The sequence below is a fragment of the Euprymna scolopes genome, chromosome 6, assembly GCF_053919585.1.
Source record: "Euprymna scolopes isolate OS-2025 chromosome 6, ASM5391958v1, whole genome shotgun sequence".
Classification (NCBI taxonomy): domain Eukaryota; kingdom Metazoa; phylum Mollusca; class Cephalopoda; order Sepiida; family Sepiolidae; genus Euprymna; species Euprymna scolopes.
Genome location: NC_136487.1, coordinates 90,638,301 through 90,660,033, shown reverse-complemented (window position 1 = coordinate 90,660,033; position 21,733 = coordinate 90,638,301). Strand labels below are relative to the sequence as shown.

At 33.6% G+C, this 21,733-nt stretch overlaps 1 protein-coding gene across 3 annotated transcripts in view; it reads left to right on the top strand.

Annotated features, from left to right (window-relative positions):
• Window positions 1-21,733, top strand: part of LOC145277775 (protein mothers against dpp-like) — a 118,975-nt gene that overhangs the window by 37,492 nt on the left and 59,750 nt on the right. For all 3 annotated transcript variants that reach the window (XM_080129523.1, XM_080129525.1, XM_080129524.1), the window contains exon 2: window positions 2,010-2,444. In XM_080129523.1, coding sequence (XP_079985649.1) covers window positions 2,027-2,444 — 418 coding nt within the window. In that variant the 5' untranslated portion in view covers window positions 2,010-2,026. The remainder of the gene's footprint in view (window positions 1-2,009; window positions 2,445-21,733) is intronic.

Below are 21,733 nucleotides of genomic sequence, written 5' to 3'. Positions count from 1 at the left end.
ACTAGAAAAATTACTGTTTCGGGACGGGTAAAATTGTCTGAACAAAAGTTTTGCACTACTTTTATGTCTCCTTACAAAGATTAAAATCAAGATATGATACTAAACCTTATATTTAGAATCCTTATTCCAATTTTGATCAAAATCCATATATTCCCAAAAAAGACCCTTTTAAAGTGCTCCAAAGAAGCTGAAATTTGAAATAGGTTTATTGATCCCTCATAACTATTCAAATTTCACAAAAAATTGGAGATCTCTAAATTTTCACGAAGATTCCTCTTGATCCCGTTTGCATTAAACACTCGTTAAATCCTTTCTCTTTGATAATTTTTTATAATTAATCGTTGATGGGTATAAGTCTAAAGCACATCATATTCAATTTAGGCCCAATCCTTTCTCTGATTTTTATCAATGATTTCCCTAAACACATTCTAAGATCGTTTTTCGGCACTTATGCAAACGAGACAGTCATCTTCGGCAACACTTTGAAGACTATTAATGATTAAAATCTTTCTAATTCTCTAACATCCAAGCTGGAGCACGTGATATAATGGGGGGGGGTCACTGCTTTTTATGCGTCTCAAACCAAGCTTTCCTTTCACCACCAATGTTTGAATCCTCATTTTGTTCCAATTGAAATAAATGGCTCTCTCCTTGAGGAAGTCCCAGCTTTAATAAGCTTCTAGAACTCATCTTCATAGAAGACTTGCATCAAATCTGTTGCTAAGGTCACTGGAAAAATAATTGGAACATTCTAGTGCTCCAGAAAGTATGTCACACCTGACGGAAACCATTTATTTGTATTATAGTAAAATACATTTTAAGATGGGAGTACTACTGTCACATCTGGGGAAGCGCTACTTGGAGCACCGTTTCCTGTCATAACAAAGTACAAAACTAACTTTGAAATTTAGTGGAGGATGTCCTTTTCCCTTTTCTACAGCTACTTAGAAGAGATCTTATTGACCTTTCTCTATAATAGTTTCATGGTAGGTGCTCAGCTGAGCTCCAAGCTATTGTTTCCTCTGTAAAGCATTCATAAACTTGTTTAGCTACAATTACTGTTGATAATTTTCCTTTCTCCTTGTGTGTATCTAAAACTAAGTAGCACTTCCATGAACAAAGTTTCTTTTATAGAACTACTTGTCTGAAACACAATAACACTAGGGGTGCTTTTCCAGCTGATTACAACATGGTCATTTTCAAGTCCATAAATTCTTGGCTGTTTTCTTAGTTAAATTCTGCCTAATTTCAACCATTGCTACCAATCGTCATGGCGTTATCTCATTATTAGGGCTATGACAACAGAATATTCTTTTCACTGTTTTCACTCGAGTTTATATTCGACACAGAACCACATATAAAAACATAAGATATCAACAGACATACTAGAGTCAGAATCATGAAAGAATATGCTGTTGTCATAGCCCTACCCATCATCCATCTGACAAACTAACTTGTCCTTGAATGGCTCTTAGGCCTTCATGATTCAGAGTATATTTAGGGATTTTTAAATCCAGAAAAGTGGATTTCTGCTTGAATTGCCAGTCAATTTATTTAAAGGAATTTGGTTGCTTTTTGGCTGGATTTAATTTCATCTTTTTTTTTTTCTTGCCTTTCTCTCGTTTCCTGTTTTTCTCTTCATTTCTGTCTTGTCTTGCCATTTCTTCACTAATGACAATTATTATTTCTAAAAAACAAAAATGTTAATTTGGACATGAAGGTCAAGACTTCAAAGAATTAGGGGAGAGTCAAAAGATTCTTGTTTCATCAAAGATTTATCCCCCCCCCCGTCTATGCACACATTCTCATTCTATTAATTTTATAAATTATTTTAAATACGTTTTTATTATGTATCCTTAACACTTTAGGTTGTTCTTTGTGCTAACCTACACATACACACACACATTGAAGAGATGACCAGACAGGTTTAGAAATTCATTTTCTATTTCAGTTTTTTTTTTTTTTTTTTTCCATCAGAAATATTTATATAGTTTTCTTCTCAATTTCAGGCTGTCTGAATTTGACAATGACTTCGGCAATTTCCAGTTTGAATAGCTTGTTTTCATTTACGAGTCCTGCTGTCAAGCGCTTACTGGGATGGAAGCAAGGAGATGAGGAAGAGAAATGGGCTGAGAAGGCAGTTGATTCATTAGTAAAGAAATTAAAGAAGGAAAAGAAAGGTGCGTTGGAAGAGTTGGAGAAGGCCCTCAGTTGTCCTGGCCAACCAAGCAAATGTGTTACGATTGCCCGGTCTCTAGATGGTCGTCTCCAAGTATCGCATCGCAAAGGTTTACCACATGTCATTTATTGTCGCGTTTGGCGTTGGCCTGACTTGCAAAGTCATCATGAACTAAAACCTCTTGAATGTTGTCAGTATCCATTCAGTGCCAAACAAAAAGAAGTTTGCATCAATCCCTACCACTACAAACGTGTAGAAAGTCCAGGTAAGAAATTCACTTTTTCTAAAGATTTTTTTTCTGCATATCCTATATTTCTGTAAAGACATCATTCATCTATGAAGTATTGTTGCACCCATTTAGGCTGGTTCACCGACAATTGGCTTTTCTGGGATAAGGTGGTAAAAAGTATTATTTTTTTTAACCTAATAGGTCCACATCTGCTCAGCTCCTGTTGCGGTGCTTGTTGGTCTCCCGATTATCGGAGAGGGACCTATGTTTTCAGTGGCATCCATGCGTCCGGACGATTGCCAGATAACTGATCACTAGTTTTAGTTTTTCTTGAAATTTTGCCACAAATTGTATTTCATTAAATAGATATGCACAGTAAAAAAAATTTTTTGTGCAAAAATTCTCATTGCATCCCCAGGGGCCCAAGAGGTTAAAAATGGCCAAAAATGACTTTTGATCCATCCATTAGATTTTTCTGAAACTTGGCCAAAAGGTGGAGCCCATTGTTCTTAGTATGGGTGACCCTGACAAAGTTTTGGTTTGCGTCCCCGGGGACTTTTAGTGCTAAAAACGCCCCTTTTTGTGGCTTTTTTTTTTTCATATTTCTCAAAAACTTGATATGTATGTCTATAGTGGTTTTCTGTGGTACTGAATTCAAATATACATGTGTTAAGGCGTGAAACTGCACCGTTCGTCCATTTTCATTGAGATTCGGCATTCCCAGGAGCTCAAAAGAGGTCACAAATGCCCCAAAATTGCCAAAAAATTACACTTTTTACCCCATATCTTTTGCCCCATCCATAAAATTTTTCTGAAACTTGGCGAAAATGTGAAGGCAACGTTGGTCCTTCACACTTCTCACATTCATCATTTCTTCACATTTTTTTGTGGTGTCATCTCACATGCAGCACAAGAGAGGGACCATGCATATGCAGCTTGTTTTATAAGTACTTTCACAAAATGTGATGCGATGAATTTGCTGCACTTGTACCCCCCAACCCACCTTACTAACAGCAAAATCCCACCTCTTCACTGTAGAGGTCACTATATGTTGGAAGATTTTCTATTTTAATAGTCACTTTCCTTGAACTGTTTGTCCTTGAAATTCTATCCCTGTTACCTGCTGTACCAACATGCAGAAATTGAAATGTTATATTAACAAACATCTTGCTGCCCAACTTCCTACCTAGATTGTCCCTCCTCCCCTAAATGTAGCCCCCTATCACAGTAACCCCCTCCATCAGTGGCAATATGCCTTGTTTAGGTTTAACAAAAGTGGGTGGACAGTGGTGAAATTCTTTCATGTACTTTTATTACAATTACGTCCAATAATCAATTAAATTAAATCCAAGACGGAAATATAAAAATGTTATAAGCATGGATCCCAGCAGAGGAGAAAGAGGATGTTGGAGAGGTATGTTATGTAAGTTTGGTTGGAAGATTAACGCTTCTTTAAAGAAAAACCTATTTTGTCTACATAAAACAGCTGTAAGGATTATATATTAGCACTATATAAAGTTATAAATGTTTATTTTGTATTTACCTTATTCGGACTATTGTAGAAGTCATAATTGTATTCTTAGTATTATCTACATTGAGGATTGAGCCTCCAACTTCTAGATGATCTCTTAGAACTGATCATACTTGATGCTTATATCTGTTGCAACACAAATATGGCTGACAAGAAAGAGTGAGTGACTTCTGTGGATTAAATAAAGCATTCCATTTGAAATCCTGTGCAAATTCCAGAGTTTGACATTCTGTTACCTCCAATTTCTGTAAAATTGAAACGATAAATATTTCCTAAATTTCTTTGGAATATTTTTTATTTTTAGGGAGCATAATATGGATTCGACTTCCCATTTAATGATTCCAATATATCAGGTTTGTAGTGAGTCAGAAGACACCAATTAAACACTATTTTGTGAATTTCTTAAATTTTATATATTTTCTAGAATCAAGGTAATTTAATGAATTTTGATCAAAATTAGAATATATATATATATATATAATCTCCTGCGATTGAATAATCTTGATTTTAATCTTTGTAAAGGAACATGGAAGTAGTGCACACCCGTTCTGGGAAATTTTCAACTACGGTGGAAATTCCACGGTAGTTGAACATTTTTAAAACCTAAATAAAATGAATAAAAAATAAAACAAATAATGACAAATTAAAAATTTTTTTAGCAAATTCATTTTTAACCTTTTAAAGCTAAAAAGAATTGATTTTAAAAAAAATGTAGGTTTTTTTTATTTTATTTATTTAATTTTTTTGATGAAAATTCAATAAAACCATTTTCTTTCTGAATAATTTTTTAACATAAATTATAAAGGAACAGATGTCAATTCACTTTTAAATTTTAAAATGTAACTATAATAAAAAACTTAGTTTCCTCTCAACATGACTTTTTTTATTTATAAAATCGCCAATTTGAAACTGAACACAGCCATGTTTTTTAAATTTTTGGAGAGAAAATGGTTTTGATTTTTAACTGAGAAAGAGCGACTATAAAGGGAGGTAGTTTGTTTCTCATTAATTGCGATGATGGTCCTTTTGTGGCACTGGATGTATGGATAAGTTGGGGCAGAAATGTATGTATATATTCATATATATTAAACACCTTGTCCACTCTTCCCCTACCTGTATTTGTGTTTAATAGTTTTTTTAATGCAAAGTACATATATAAGGTTAATATTAGCATGTGTTTAAAAAATGGTTGCTTTTCTGATTCTCATTTTGATATTTAATTTTGATTAATGATATACAAAAGAAAGGAATTTTACCCTCTAACATTCACATACAACTAGATAAATTGTGTGTATATGTTTAAATTCATATAATTTACTATTTTACCCATATACACATAGGTAATAGATATTGTGTGTGTGTGTATGTGTATATATATATATATATATATATATATACAGTCATCCACATACAGTACTGTTTCGCTGTTTCACAGCTCATCAGTGCGGCTAGACAAGCAACTACCTCAAACCCGGATCGAAACCCGACCACCCAAACGACAGTCGGATCTTCTAATGGTTACACTATTCGACTGCTGCTATGCGGGCAGTGAGTTAACAATGTTTTGACATTGTTCAAATACCTAAGCTCAATTTACACAAAGAGCATTGCTTAATACATTAATGGTAATTTGTACATCACTTCCCATATGCTCAACCCAATATAGGAGCATTATATATATATTCAATATTTATTTTGGTGCTTAATACTTAGTAGTATGAAAATGTATCTATGGTAAGTAGACTACGCAGAACAGTTTGTTTCATTTATGTAGGAAAGCATCAGGCTCATTTTCTGCAGGAATGAAGCCTGAACTTTTCTGTATAGTCTAATTCGCAGTAGCATGAAAATATGTAAGCTAAGTAAACTTTTGTCTGGTGCATGATTGAGACAATTACCAACAAGCATGCCCACAACATTGTCAACTCTCTGAAGGCTGTAGCAGTGAACACCTGATGTCAGACGACATGGTTGCTTAAGCATTTGATTTATTTTGCACCTGCCTTGAAATGGTCGTTTCTGGCAGTGGCAGAAAAATAATGTATGTAACAATGTTACTGAATAAGCTATCAGGTCTGCATATACAACTTTTGTTGTTGCCTATTTTGTTTACTTTTTGTTGGGTATCGAACTGTGCTGACACACCCCTATATGTTAGTGATGGGATCATTCCACTATTTTTTCCGATTCCGATACAATTACCGATTCCATACTAAATTCCGGATTCCGATTCTTTATTACAAATCTCTAAATATTTTACTATAATATTGTTATTTTGTCCCGATTACCGTAAAAACACATTTGTGAGGGGATGATCTAGAGATTTTAGTTTTTTACTGGAAGTTTAAATCAACAAGTATTTATTATTTTATTATTACTACCAGCAGTGAGAGATGATTTATAAAAAACAAAATCAAATAAAATAGATAATTAAAGGAATCTGTTTTGGCATCTGAAAATAAGCTAAAAATTTTCCTGATTCCGATACCCCAAAAAGCTCTGATTTTTCCGATTCCCGATCAGAAGTCTCAAATCTACATAAAAAGTTTGACCCATGTCTAAGTTCCCTACATCTAAAAATAGACCCAAAATTGGCAGAGGAGTTTGGTATAATCTGCAATGGTCAACTCTTTCAACTTTTACCTTTTGGCAGCCAAATTTTCGCCCAAAACTGATTAAAATGCTTGCCGCATGTCTGAATACCCATTATGTAAAATTTCAAATGTTTAGACCAAAAATTAAATTAAATTAAAAAGTTTGATCCATGTCTAAGTAACCTACATCTAAAATTTCAAGTGTTTAGATCTAAAATTAGCGGAGGAGTTTGGTAGAGTTTTCAAAAGTCAAATCGTTGAACTTTGACCCCTTGACAGCCAAATTTCTGTCCGAAAACAGATTAAAAAGATTTTCTCAAATCTCAATACCCCTCGAGTCTGTAGACTGAAAATTGACAGAGTACTTTGGTAGAGAAATGTACACATACACACACAGACAATTTCACTTTTATAGATATGTGTGTGCGTGACCTTGTCTGAGGAACGATCTCTACCAAACTACTCAGGCAATTTTTAGTCTACAGACTTGAAATTTGATATATAGGGAATTCAGATCTGTGGAACAAATTTTTTGAACAAGTTTTGATTGATGGCATCCAAGCCATTTTTTTTTTTTTTTTTTTAAACTTTTACAATCACTACTATATATTGAGTACGATATAATAATTAATAGTGAATTGGTTCTGTAATAATAAATATGAAATCTTCATAAATTAAAATATATTTATAACCAAACCCTGCCAGGTGGTTTGTGTGCGTATGTATATATTATTAGTAATCTATGAACACGTGTTTTGCATTACTACCACTTGTCAGGCTAGCTTGACTGTTCTAGGATTTGAACCTTAGACCATTTGTGCTATGGTCGAGTCCATTAACCTTTACAACATGAGCTTCTAGATGGATTTATGTATTATCATTTTTAAACTTATGTTGATTTATTTTTTTTTTTTTTTATATAATTGAATACGGTTATTAGTGTCTCTTAATAAATATATATATATTGTGATGTTCCTGTTACTAGCAACGCCAAGTGACCTGCAAAACACCATTGCCATAAGACCAGGCAGTCTCGTCACATATGCCAAAAGGGAATTAAAACATTGTGGTTAGCCAATAAATAATCCTAATTTGAGGAAGTCATTTACTGTCTTGTGAACTCAAGTTCTGATGAGCTTTCCTAATACTAAGAATTTTTGAAAACTTTCTTTTATCATATTTGCCTTTCTTTTGATATTAGTTTCTTTAAAAAAAAAAAAAATTTTAACTCTAGATTTTGTATCCTCATTTTTTTTTTTTTTTTTTTTTTTTGCTTTAGTTGAACTTTTATGCTTTCCGATAACCTGCCATTCTTGCTTCATTTTTTTTTTTTTAACCAAGAGGTCTAGCAGGTATATAAGCACCTTAGCCCATAGCTGACTCTATCATATGAAGATCTTTGCACCCCTTCCCCCTTTCCCATGGGTTTGACATTCGATAAGATATAGTTTCTGGTAGTGGACTCCCTTGCTCTTTACCAAGCCGGAACAATGAAACTACAGCCTAATCTTTGTGTTGGGATTGAGCTTAATCAAAAACACTCAAAAGTGGATCAGAGATGTAATAATATAAATATGATTTCAAAAATCTCCAATAATGTAGCAATGCAAGACGCCATAATTGTTCAGTGCTGGACAAGGCACACCATGCCATAGTCCTTGAGCCCCTGGAGGAGCATAGGCCATCTGCAACTTTTTGTAGATGTTTTTGTAGCGAGGAGTCCTTTTTTTACAGGATGAGCGTACTGGCCCTACGCCCAACCTTCCCAGAAGGTACATACAATGCCTAGCCTTCCCAAATGGTCACCCATCTGGTACTGGCCAGACTCAATGTTGCTTAACTTCGGTGATCTGGCGAGAACCGGTGTGTCAACGTGATTGTGCCATACGGACAAGGCATAGATTACTACTCAATTTGACGCTCATAGTTTTTAAATTAGTAATAAGTACATTTCTCCTACCTCCATCAAAACAAAATTTATATAACTGGATTCACACTTTAAAATGGTATTTTAATATTTTTGTTGTGATTTGTATATTCAAAGAAATCACTATTTAAATCCGACTATTAAATCTGTCAGCATAGCATGCCCATCGAAGTTGTACCCATCGACGACATATCTAGTTGTTTTAGCTAATTAGGCAAAGAATTGTCTTTGCTACGGAATTTGGACACGTACGTTTTTTCCTGTCAGGAGTTAAAATATCTCAAAGTTGACGCTTTGTAGTACAAAGATAAGATAGAAACTGTTCAAACGCTATTTAATAAGCAAAAATATTTCTTTTGTCCTAAAATTTGAAAAGAATTGGATAAAAACTTTTTATGCTAGAGTCGTTATAAATACTGACAAGCGCTTATAAACATGAGAATTTTTGTGTCGTCGCGCACACAAAAAAAAATCTGTAAACATGCGTTCGTCAACTAACTTATGAACAAAGTATTCATTTTATTTTAAGTTTCTAATTATGGAAAGCAAAAGAATATTTAAAAAAAAAAAAATTATTTGAAAAAGAATAACTGACAATGACCATGCTTTTAAATGAGTTAAAACACACAAACCACTTATATCTAGTTAGTAAAAGAATAACTTTTATTGGGTTTGTTTTACAATCCACAGGTATGAAAAAGTGGCCAAAAAACAAATATATAATAAATGTTACTAAAAGCAAGTACTCTTCTACCTACCTCGATAAATTTTTTGTGTTGTAAATGTTTTTTCTGTTCCAAAAACAGTAGTGTCAAGCATTACATGAGAACAAGAAAGAAAATGGCCACAATGTCTCAAGTTTCGACAATGACTTAAAAATAAAAATTTATACAAAATAAGTGATAGAAACTCACCTGATAATTGTCACAATAACTTGAAGCCGTTAAAAATGAAATTTAATTATTCTAATTAGTTTAATGAACTTGAAAACAATTGTAATCTGTACAAGATTTCCTGCCATTTGATATGCTACAAGCCATACTTTGTTAATAATTTCTTTGAATTGTGTTGTGGTGTCCATCTAGGATTTCCTAGTTGCCATCTTGGATTTTTCACAGTGTAATGATGACAAATGATAAAGTTCATCAGAATAACATTTCGCATGATGATAAACTCTTACCTGCCATTTTTTAAACTTTTTTTTTTTTTTATGATCCTTATATGCATTTGAATAGGACCGACTTAAAGCATAATGTCCAGTGAACCACACATTTTTTGATACTTTGAATGGTCATAACTCCAGTTCTAATAGGCAGATTTAAAAAACTAAAGATATTATTTCTTTGTTTTTATGCTCTTTTCAATAATGCTTGATTTGAGTTTATTCAATCTAAAGAAGAAAAAAAATGGTGTGGTATTGCTAAATAATGAGCAGTGTGAAGTATTTTAACTTAATTATCTCTACAGCCAGATGAACAGTTTTGATTCTGTTAACTCTTTACTAAAAAAAAAAATTACTAGAAAAAAAAATATTCATAGAATTTTATTTTTGGTGGTATATGATTTCTTTCTGATTCTTTTTTTTTTTTTTTTTTTTTTTTTAATCATTTATAAGCTAAGAAATGTGTCCAATGTATAAAGAATCAAATTGGCATAAGAATTGGTAAATTATACAGTTTTTATATTTTTATCGATAACTAGATAAATAGCTATGCCAGAATGGCTAAAATTCTTTGAACAGAACAAGATGGGTTACTAAGCATTATATATAAAATCCTTATTCGAATTTTAATCAAAATCCTTTACATCATTTGAATTCTGGAAAATATCCGACATTTTCAAATGTGAGGTTTTTGTCTATATCTCTTAAAATACTCAAAACAAAGTGAAATTTGGGGAATATTTATTTATTGATGTCCAATATCTACTAAAATTTCACAAAATTGGAGGTATCTGAATTTTTATAACAGGTTTTATCCCCTCTTTGCTCCCTTTGCATGAAACTAAATTTAACTAAATATAGTTCACATTATTTACCTTTATGCCTATCAGTTGTGCTCCAAAATTCCTAATGATTGTTTTATTAGTTTCTGAATGAATCTAGTACATACAAATATATTAAAAGATGCACATATTTAACTAAAGAGGATTTCTTTTCACACATTATAAACAATGTTTTACAATGCTTTCCTCTTCATGCTCTTAACAGTATTTTCACTTTTTCAAATGTAACTGATTATTGGACTTATTTTCTGATAAGAAAAAATGTTAATATTCTATTATCAATTTTTTTTTTTTTTTTGTATTCTAATAAAGTTGATCGTAATGTGATTTGTCACATTTTTGACTGGAAGTTTTCTGTATTCTTCCTTTAAAACTGAACTTTAGGAATCGCAAATAGAAGCCTAGCACCTGTATTCGCATATCTAATATATAAAATGATCTTGGATGATTTTTGGAGTTGTCTTTGGCTTGATAAATTAAGTCAGTTTTTTTTTTTTCTTTTTTTTTTCTTAGATGTTCTTTACAATAAAACATGTGGTTCTTGTCCAAAGTTCTCCTTATATTAAAAAACAAACAAACAAACAAATTTGTACAATGTTCACACCTGTGACAAAATGCAAATATCATGTTCCAAAAATCATGTAAATTCATCAATTAATTTTATTTTTATAAAGAAATTCTTTAAGTGATCAATGGAAATTTATAACTATTATAATATAACTCAACAATAATTTGTACTTACTAGCTTTATTTCCCTTTGTTTCTTAATTCTTTTTCAAAATGGCAGGTGAAATGGTCACTTCTCAAAGACTCATAAAATTTGATCTTTTCCAAAAACAAAACTACTTGATCAATTTGATTTTTTATTACGGACACATACATCATAGAGATTTTTCTTTAATTTTTTTTTTTTTTTTTTCGAGGTATTCTGTATATGTAAAACAAGTAACTCCGCTTTCTTTCGAATAATAGTTGTTCTGACTTGTAACTTTGATAGCACACAGCCATTTTTGTTAATCATCTTCAGTCTCAACTTATTAATAAACTAAGATTTTTTTAAGCACACATAACCTTTCTTCTAGACACCCAAACCATCATTTTCCTCTATTAAAGAGTAAATTTAAGATTTGAAAATATATATATATATATATATATATATATGCACGTTTCATTAAATATCACATTACAACTTTTGCTTGTTTTCCTTGTAATCCTCCTTTTCTCTTTGTCGGACCATTTTCCGAATTTTTTTTTTTTTTTTTTTTTTTTTTTTTTTTTTTTGAGTGAAAAAAGAAATTTCCCATAATCATGAACATTTTCGACCTTCATTGGTCATCCTCAGGCGAGTAGTAAAAATAAAAAATGAAATTAGCGAGATGAAATGAAAAACGATTAAAATCGCTTAAATATTCAAAAGCACTTGAGCATGCCCTCTGTTTCATTTTGAGACTGGTTAATGGTTGGTTTATTAATTTGGATTAACAATGCCTCAAGATTGGGAGGCGCACCTCGCAATATGAGACAGTTAAAATGGCCGTGTTTTTTATTAATGTCTCTAAATTCAGTTTTAGGGTTGTGGTGTGCTATAAGGTGCTGATAGATTGAACTATTCGAGGAAGACAGGTGACATGTTAAACGATGGGAGATGCTGGTTCGAGTCCTGCCAATGTACGAATTATTTTTGGAGACACATTCTCCTATGGGACATTTAAAGATGTACACGGTATTTCTAGTTTTCAGCATACTGCTATCGGATGTAGGGTTATTATTTATTAGTAATTGGTTAGTTTTAAATTTTTTGTAATAAATAATAAATCTTATTTTAGAGTTTGTTTCCGTGGTTACGACATGTTTGTGTACAATATCTTTTATTATTTCTTCGTCTGATTTGTAATTCTCATGCATCTGCTTACAATAATATATGTTAATGTTTTTATTGCTGCTATCATCATTATTATTATTATTATTCCTATTATTAATGGTAGTTAAAAGTGTCTAATCTGCTGGTCAACTTTGTAGTTTGGGAAGCCGTTATTAAAGTTTGTTTTACGCTCAAAAATGATTTAAAGAATATTTAGTTCTGTAGATGAGATTTTTTACGACGGCTATTTTGTATCTATTAATGGAAAACTTAGACGAATTAATAAACATTAAAACCGCTCTTAAAAATAATTCCATACTAAATTTCCTCCTATAACACAACACTCTAGGTAACATACAAATATCTGTGCGTGAGGTCGCCAAGCTAATCAAGAACACAACTGGTCCTGACGGTATTCCAATTATAGTGTTAAAAAAGCTACAACCAGAACTTGCCCCCATACTTACCAAACTGTTTAAGCGTTGCCTTAAGGAGAAGTGCTTTCCAACACCCTGGAAAACCTCATCAGTATGCCCTGTATTTAAGAATTCAGGTGATGAGTCATCCCCCTCTCAGTACAGACCAATAAGTCTCTTGTGTGTCATGAGTAAGTTGCTGGAATCCATATTAAATAGAGAAGTAGTCAACCACCTCGGCAGAAATAACCTTCTTAGTGACACGCAATATGGTTTCCGTTCTGCTAGATCTACAGCAGACGTGCTAACTGTTATATCTCGTAGGATTAGCGAATCTCTCAACAAAGGCTTCATTTCTAGGGCAATTGCTCTTGACATATCAAAGGCCTTTGATAAGGTATGGCATAAAGACCTACTTCACAAGATTTCCAGCTACGGTATAACTGGAAATGTCTTCTCAATCATTAAATCATTTCTCTCTGATAGGCTCATAAGAGTAGTGATTGATGGGCAGAAATCAGACCCACAGTATTAATGCTGGAGTCCCTCAGGGGTCCATCCTAGGACCAACTCTCTTCTTGATCTACAAAGATGATCTCCCAAAACACATACTTAAATCATTCGTTGACATCTATTCTGATGACACGACTATCTATGGCAACACATCAAAGCTGTAAATGACAGTTCTCTCTCCTCAGATCTTGAGCACGTAGTACAATGGGGGGGAGAGGTGGCTGGTTACCTTTAATACATCTAAGACCGAGCTCCTATCATTACATCATAAACGCTCTGATCCCCATCTGGCATCGATTGAAATGAATGGCTCTCGTTTAGGGGAAGCCCCATGTATTGATAAGCTTCTGGGTGTGATTTTTACTTCTGATCTGAAATGGAACACGTACATCAAGTCTGTTGCCAAGGTCACTGGGAAAATGGTGGGATCCTTCTACCGCTTCAGAAGATATTTCGCTAATGATGCAATTCTCTATCTATATAAAAGCCAAGTACGTCCAAGGATGGATTACTGCTGCCACATCTGGATAGGAGCTGCTAAAAACAGCCTATCCTGCCTTGACAGAGTACAAAATAGACTTCGTGGCTTAGTAGGGGATGCCCTTTTCTCTTCCCTGCAACCTCTCTCCCACAGAAGAGACGTTGCAAGCCTGTCTCTGTTTTATCGTTATTTCCATGGCAAGTGGTCATCTGAGCTCCATTCTCTGCCCCCCCCCCTCTCGCCAATCTTTCACGAAAAACATCCGACTAGCTTAAACCACTGTCAATAATTTTCCCCACTCTTTATCCGTGCCTAAATCAAAATGTAGATTCCATGAACAAAGCTTCTTTCTTGGAACTGCACGCCTGCCGCTTGCCTGTTTCCCTCCCAACTTCAACTTGGATGTCTTCAAGTCCAACACAAACAAATTCCTGATGGACTACCCCCTTAAGTAAGACACTTTATCAAATCTCCAATACTAACTATTACTACGATACTATCCCATTAATTACTGTGCAAATATAACCCTTATCCCGAGTGGCTTCTGGGCCTTGATAAGTGGTGACCTCCATGTAAAAAAAAAAAAATTAAAAAAAATATATATATATATATATATATTTCACTCATGAAACAAATATAAACAATAGTATCCCCTTCCTCGATATAGAAATAAAAGTCGACACCGATAAGTTTATTACTCACCCATACAAAAAATCTACCAGTAAGGAATCATGTCTTAATTATAAAAGCGAATGCCCTGATATACAAAACAGCTGTCGTAAAAAAAATCTCATCTACAGAACTAAACGTAATTTTTCCACTAACAAAATATTCTATAAATCACTTTCGAGCATAAAACAAACTTTTAATTAATAGCGGCTTCCTAAACTACATAGTTGACCAGCAGATTAGACACTTTTTTCTAACTACCATTAATAATAGGAATAATAATGATAGCAGCGATAAAAACATTAACATATATTATTGTAAGCAGATGCATGAGAATTACAAATTAGACGAAGAAATAATAAAAGATATTGTACATAAACATGTCATAACCACGGAAACAAACTCTAAAATAAGATTTATTATTTATTACAAAAAATTTAAAACTAACCAATTACTAATAAATAATAACCCTACATCCAATAGCAGAATGCTGAAAACTAGAAATGCCGTGTACATCTTTAAATATCCCATAGGAGAATGTGTCTCCAAAAATAATTCGTACATTGGCAGGACTCGAACCAGCATCTCCCATCGTTTAACATGTCACCTGTCTTCTCCGGATAGTTCAATCTATCAGCACCTTATAGCACACCAAAACCCTAAAACTGAATTTAGAGACATATTAATAAAAAACATGGCCATTTTAACTGTCTCATATTGCGAGGTGCGCCTCCCAGTCTTTGAGGCATTGTTAATTCACATTAATAAACCAACCATTAACCAGGCTCAAAATGAAACAGAGGGCACGCTCAAGTGCTTTTGAATATTTAAGCGATTTTAATCGTCTTTTCATTTCATCTCACTATTTTCATTTTTCAATTTCATTTTTTATTTTTACTACTTGCCTGAGGAGATCAAAAACGTTCGCGATTATGGGAAATTTCTTTTTTCACTCGGAAAATGGTCGAACAAAGAGAAAAGGAGGATTACAAGAAAAACAAGCAAGAGTTGTCTGCTATTTAATGAAACATGCATAAAAGAAAAAATGCTGCCTAAATATTCTAATATATATATTATTTGATCTCATTATATGAGAAAATAAATATTAATTTAATTACAAAATTAGTTTTATTATTCACCATTTTGGGTTTTACAATTGCATTTGTGCTTAGCATCCACTAGCAGCAAGTGAAAGGAACAGTTATTCTACAAAAAAAGAAAAAAAGAAAAGCAAATCTTGGCAAACGCAGACGCCACATAAATTCGCTATGATCAGACTACTAGTGCATATTTGCATCCATCATAAAATCTTATTTCTAGGAGCATCACAATCCAAACTACATTTTAGTTACTGGAAATAACAATTTTTTCTCCCTAATTATTTTCTCTTATTTTCCCATTTGCAACTAGGAAGTTCTCTACATTAGTTGCAAATTTTACTACATTGCCATCTATATTTGCTTTATCAATAGATACAGGGTACCTTAAATAAGTTTCCAGACATTTTTCATATGTGCACTTTTCTTGATAGTACACACATGAAACTCTAGTCCTCTTCAAAGTAATCTCCTCCAGCTGCAATGCACTTGTACCATTTCAACAACTTCTGGAAATCCTCTTGTGTGATCGTGTCAATGACCCTTAGCCTCTTTCATCTCCTCAATTGCTTCATAACGACAACCTCTAAGGTTTTCCTTGAGCTTAGGGAATAACTAAAAGTACAGGAAGTAAGGTCTGGACTATAGGGAGGGTGAGGAACTGTCCTAATGCCCATGACAGCATTGCTCTTTCTGAATTTCTCTGAGCACCCGTGGGATAAACTTCACACAAATCTTCTGCATCTTCAGTTCCTCATTAATAACTGTGTGTACAGTTCACACACTTATATCAAACTGTGCACTCATTTTCTCTATAGACACGTGATGGTCCGTATCCATGAAATTCTTTACTTGGCCAATCAACTCTGGTGTTCTATTTCCTTACTCTTCACACGCCTCTCATCACCCCTCATAGCTTCCCTGCCTTCCTTGATTCTCTTATTCCACTCAAAAACTGATACTTGATTCATGCAAGTTGGTCCAAAAGCAGTCTGAAGTATTCCATACATTTGTGGCATTTTTTCCAAGTTGAAAACAGAATTTTATTGCATATAGTTCTTCTAAAGTGTCCCCATGTCCAGATTGCATTTTTGAAATTCACCAGCTGTAACAATCGGGCATTAGTAGGATGTATTCCAATTCCTGCTGTAGCTGTTCATTTTAACCTGAATATTGCAATAACATATGGAATTTTCAAGAATCTACGACAATTTTAAATGCCTGTACACAAAAAGTCTGAAAACTTATTGAAGGCACCTCATACACTTGACATTAGCTTTATTATTTTCAATTCAGAAAATAATGAATTCTCCCTTCGAAAAGTCCAGCCAATCCCATTGGCTGTCTGCTTGCATTTCTGGGAATATATCGGTTAACAATCTTTTTTAAATGGTTAAACACACAAGATAGTGTCAATCAGACAGCAATTCGACACTGATTATCAGAATATTTACCTCGAACAGTACTCACAAAATTTCTGACAGGATGTATACAGGACACTATTGGTCATCTTCTGCATCTTTTTCGTCTTCTTATGTAAAACTTAAACACAATCTTACAGGATGTTTAAATGACATGCTATTGATTTGACTTTGTATTATTTTTCTTCATCTTTTTTGTCTTCTTTTGTGTCCTTTTTGGCGTCCTTTTTTTTGGTGACTAGCAGACCTATGGCTTTTTTTTCTTATGCTTTTTCTTCTATGTAAAATGGCTTCTTACAGGATGCTTAAGGGACACTTTATTGATTGATTAAAGTGTTTTTCTTAAGTATGACTTTGGATTCACTGGTGTAAATGCTTCAAAATTCGGTTAGATTTTCTCCAAAACGTACATGAATAATGTACTATAGACAAGGATTGTGGATTTCTACCATAGCTTGCACAAGTTTTCACCTTCATTAATGGCATGTAATTGGGAGGATTAAGAAATATTTCTTAAAAAAATCTTTTTAATAGAGTATATACAAATTGTGCCTAAATAAACGTTCCAGATCGCATTCAGGCTCTTTCCATTTTACACACGGATACTTATGCAGAATACAGATTGTACTGAAATACTAACATTATTTATTGACCCAGTCTTAACATGGGGGGGGGTTGCAACTAACAATTAAACAAGACCTAAAATATACACTTGTGACCAAACAAATTTTATACATTTTATTGCACTAAAAGCTATAATGAACAATTGAACAAGGAAACTTAAATGAGACTAATAACAGAACAAGACATTTACTTTAATAAATTTTTAGTGTGGAATCGCATTCCCTTTTGATTTCTTTAAAAGATCAATCCTTTTAGATATGTTCTCAACCAAAATGGAACATTGCGAAGAGGAGATGCTATTCCATTCGCTTTGCCAAGCTTCCCACAGTTTGTCATTGTTCGAAAAAGTTCTTCCATCCAATGCACGAGATATTATGGATCAAATATTCTTGATTGGGTCTAAATGGGGGCTTTGACCTGGCCAAAATATCACATTAATTGAATTATCAGAAAACCATTTTCTTGTGACTTTAGAAGTGTGTGCAGGAGCATTATCATGTTGAAAAATAATGTTCTGGGATATTCCCAGCTTCTGGATACTTGGTAACAGTCCTGTTTCTAATATTCGAATGTATTCCTTTGCATTGATTGATTTCTCACATCTAATAAGTTGCCCAACTCCTGCTGCAGTAAAATTTCCCCATACCATTATCCCTCCATTCCCGTATTTAACTGTCGATTTTATGCAACTTGGCAAAAATCTTTCTCCAGTTCTTTGATTGCACCGTTCGCGAGCATCAGGAGCAAGACAAAATCTTGATTCATCTAACCAGAAAATATTCCTGAACCAGTCTGTATCTTTCTTGCCATAACATGAGAAAAATCTCTTTCTATCACTGATGTTCTTCTGAGATAAAAATGGCTTCTTTGCACACCTTTTAGAAGAAAATCCCATTTCTTTCCTTTGTCTATATATTGTATATCAAGAAAGAGAATTTCCAGCCCCTGTTTTGAATTCTTTGCTATGGTCAACATAAGTTTTCTTTCAATCCTTCAAAGTGGATGCTCTAGGGCGACCAGATCCAGATTTCCCTTTTACCAAGCATTTGACTTTGAACCTTCAACCAATTCGCTTCACTACAGAAAGATGTTTTCACATTTTCTTTTCTTAAAACATCAAAAATCTGCTTGTAAGTCATTTTGGACTGCCTTATTGCTGCAATTCAGTTTTTTATATCCTTGCCAAGATGCGGTTTTACCATTTTTAGGATTAAGTTAAAATTAACAAAAATTCATAGAAAAATATTGAAAAATCGATTTCTTCCTTTCATGCTTGGCCCATTTTTTTTTTTTTGCTCATGAGTATGTATGTATGTATGTATGTATAAGTTTACTTGAACATAATATGTAAAAGATGGCATGGTCCGTATTCTGCCTACGTACAAAACACGTGTTGCTATATAACATCTGGACCAAACATAGTGAAGTTTACATTGGTCATGGCCGCCATTTACCAACACGTGACAACTATGACAATGTTAAGTCAGCTAGTTCCCATAAATAACTCTCAATACAGCAATAACTGGCAGTACCCACCAATACCATCAACTAGCAATGACCACCTATAAAGATCGCTATCCCTCAGTTACTGCAGATAAGTCATAACCATCAGTAGATGACAGTGCCCGATACTAACTGCCATGCACTGACAGTGATAGTTTTAAAGGCAAGTAACTGCCCTAAAGCAACACTAATTGCCAACAGTGACAGCCAGTGGATTCCGTTAGCTGCCACTGCAAGACCGTGAAATCTAGATGCTTTCATTTTGACCACTGCCACCAGTGCCCGCAATTTTCTTGAGCCAAGAATGACTACCACTAGCAACTGCTGCCATCTACCTGTGTTAATATTTTTTTTAGCTGTTTATCCATAGTCAGTAATTTGTGACTCGCATATGATGCAGTAAAGGTTATTTTGATATGCTTTTTTGAGGTGGGGGTGGGGTTATTGTAATTGTTCTGGCTTTGTGTCCTATTTCCACAGGACAGTGCTGGTTCACTGTTTCTACTAATTATAAATATTTCATGGCCCATTGTTTTTCTGAACCACTGTTAATCATACTTTCAGCTTTTTCATTAACTGAATATTCTAATGACGCTGTTCCTTAACTTGGTGGATCTTAACAATTGTCCTCTATTTTGTAAACAAACCAAAAGGAAATGCAAATATGTATTCAAGTTTGCTTTACAAGTAATGCATCTCAATAAATCCTGGACCTAATTAATAAAACAACCTTTTTGCCTTTATTCATCAATGAAGTTTTCTACTAGTGACATGCTGATGCTTCTAACAATCCATTGCATTTTTTTACAGAACGATTTGTCTTTGGCCTTAATGTCTGTTTACAATATCACTTCATTGGAGCCAAATCTTTATTGGGAACATTCTGCAGATTGCCAGTTTTGCTATTATTACAATTGATTTGTGACACTGTGCATTGTCTTGGTGAAAACTGTTTTGTCTTCATTTGCAGCTGTTTTTTACTAATTTCCTCCTGCAAATGCACCAACAATGCTGAATTAAATTTGCTATTTTCCCTTTCTCGGGTAATTAATGAACAAAATACTTTGTGCATCCTAAAAAGCGGAGGTGAAAACTTTTCTTGCAGATTGTCTTTGGTCATTTTAGTCAACTTTCACCTGCTACTGTCTCCTCGGCTAACTGCCAATTTGACTCTGAAGTGAACTGCTAGATTCATGTTTCATTCATTGTCACATGTTGATGCAAAAACTTGGTATGTAGTGAAACATTTGCAAGCAAGTGAATTCAAATTTTGACACGTGCCATTTGAAGGTTAGTACGTTATAAAAATCGTGGATTAATTTTTTTGTTTTTTGTAGAGTTAATGCCACCATATGTGTAAGCCCTGGGGCATATTGAGTAATGTGTTACTAGTATCTTAGAGTTAAAATGCTAGCATTGCAACAAACCTACTATAAGTTAAATAACTGATTTAATACTGATTTTAAAGAATGTTACTTGGCTCATTGCAACTACAAACCTATTTGTAGATCAGTACATGTAGATCCCAATGAAAGAATATTATATGCTTCATTGAATCAATTTATGACCATTGTATAGATGTATTTTGTTTGCTTATATTGAATTTCATTGCTACCATCTGAAATTCAGGAAAGACAAGATTTTTTATTTTATGTAGATCTCTTTTACTTGCACAGAACTGCTATGTTGATATATTCAGTCCTGCCTACCCCCACTCCTACATACATAAAGTTACCTATGACTAAAAAGAAAAGTCACTCCTCAAGTTAATGTTTTTTTTTTTTTTTTTTTTTTTTTAATATAATTTTTCAAACCTTTGAGCTTTGCAGTCATTTTGAAGCACAGGTGGACAGAATAGCCCCCAGCTGTCCATTAAAAATGTATGTTTGGGTTAATGACTTATTTTCAAAAAATTAGGAAGTTTTTTTTTTTAAATGGAAATCATTCTAAATAGGGCATGAAGCCACTTGATTTAAGGAGAAAAAATACAGTTTCAAAAACTAGGTAATAAGTGTTATACAGTAGAACCCCGGAAACGGTGGCTCTAGGATAGTTTTTTCATGTTACAATATGGAATACAATGTCTTTGCAGCCCTTGGTTATGGTATTTGCCCCACCTTACGATGTTATTTATAATGTTATTTGATTCTATACCTGTGTATTATATACTGTACTGTATTTTGTTACTAATTTTAAATATGTACTGTATAAAGTTTTGCTTAGGCCTCGTCATACGGCGATTTCACCTTACGATCCCGACCCCAGAATGGATTAATGCCATATTCCGGGGTTCTACTGTATGGGTAGATTTTGACCTAGAAACTGCAATTATTCCCCCTTTGTCATATTCATTTTATTACTGCTATTATTTTAATGAAAATTAATTATGGGCATGGATACTGATTTATTATTGCACCAATGCTTTGCTGAAATATCTCCATTGTTGTTTCCCTGAAGACAAGTTAATTTCTCATATGGACCACACTTAGCCTGCACATTCTCCAGACCTATCTCGTTTTGGATTATTTTCTGTGGGGATATTAAAAATGATTCTCTTAGAACTATCTGCCTTGGTAGGATATTACCACCAAATTTGAAATACCTTTAGTTTAATAAGTGAAAAGTAGTTGCAGTAACTAAAATATAATTTTTGTCTAATAAGCACTTTTGACCACCCCCATTTT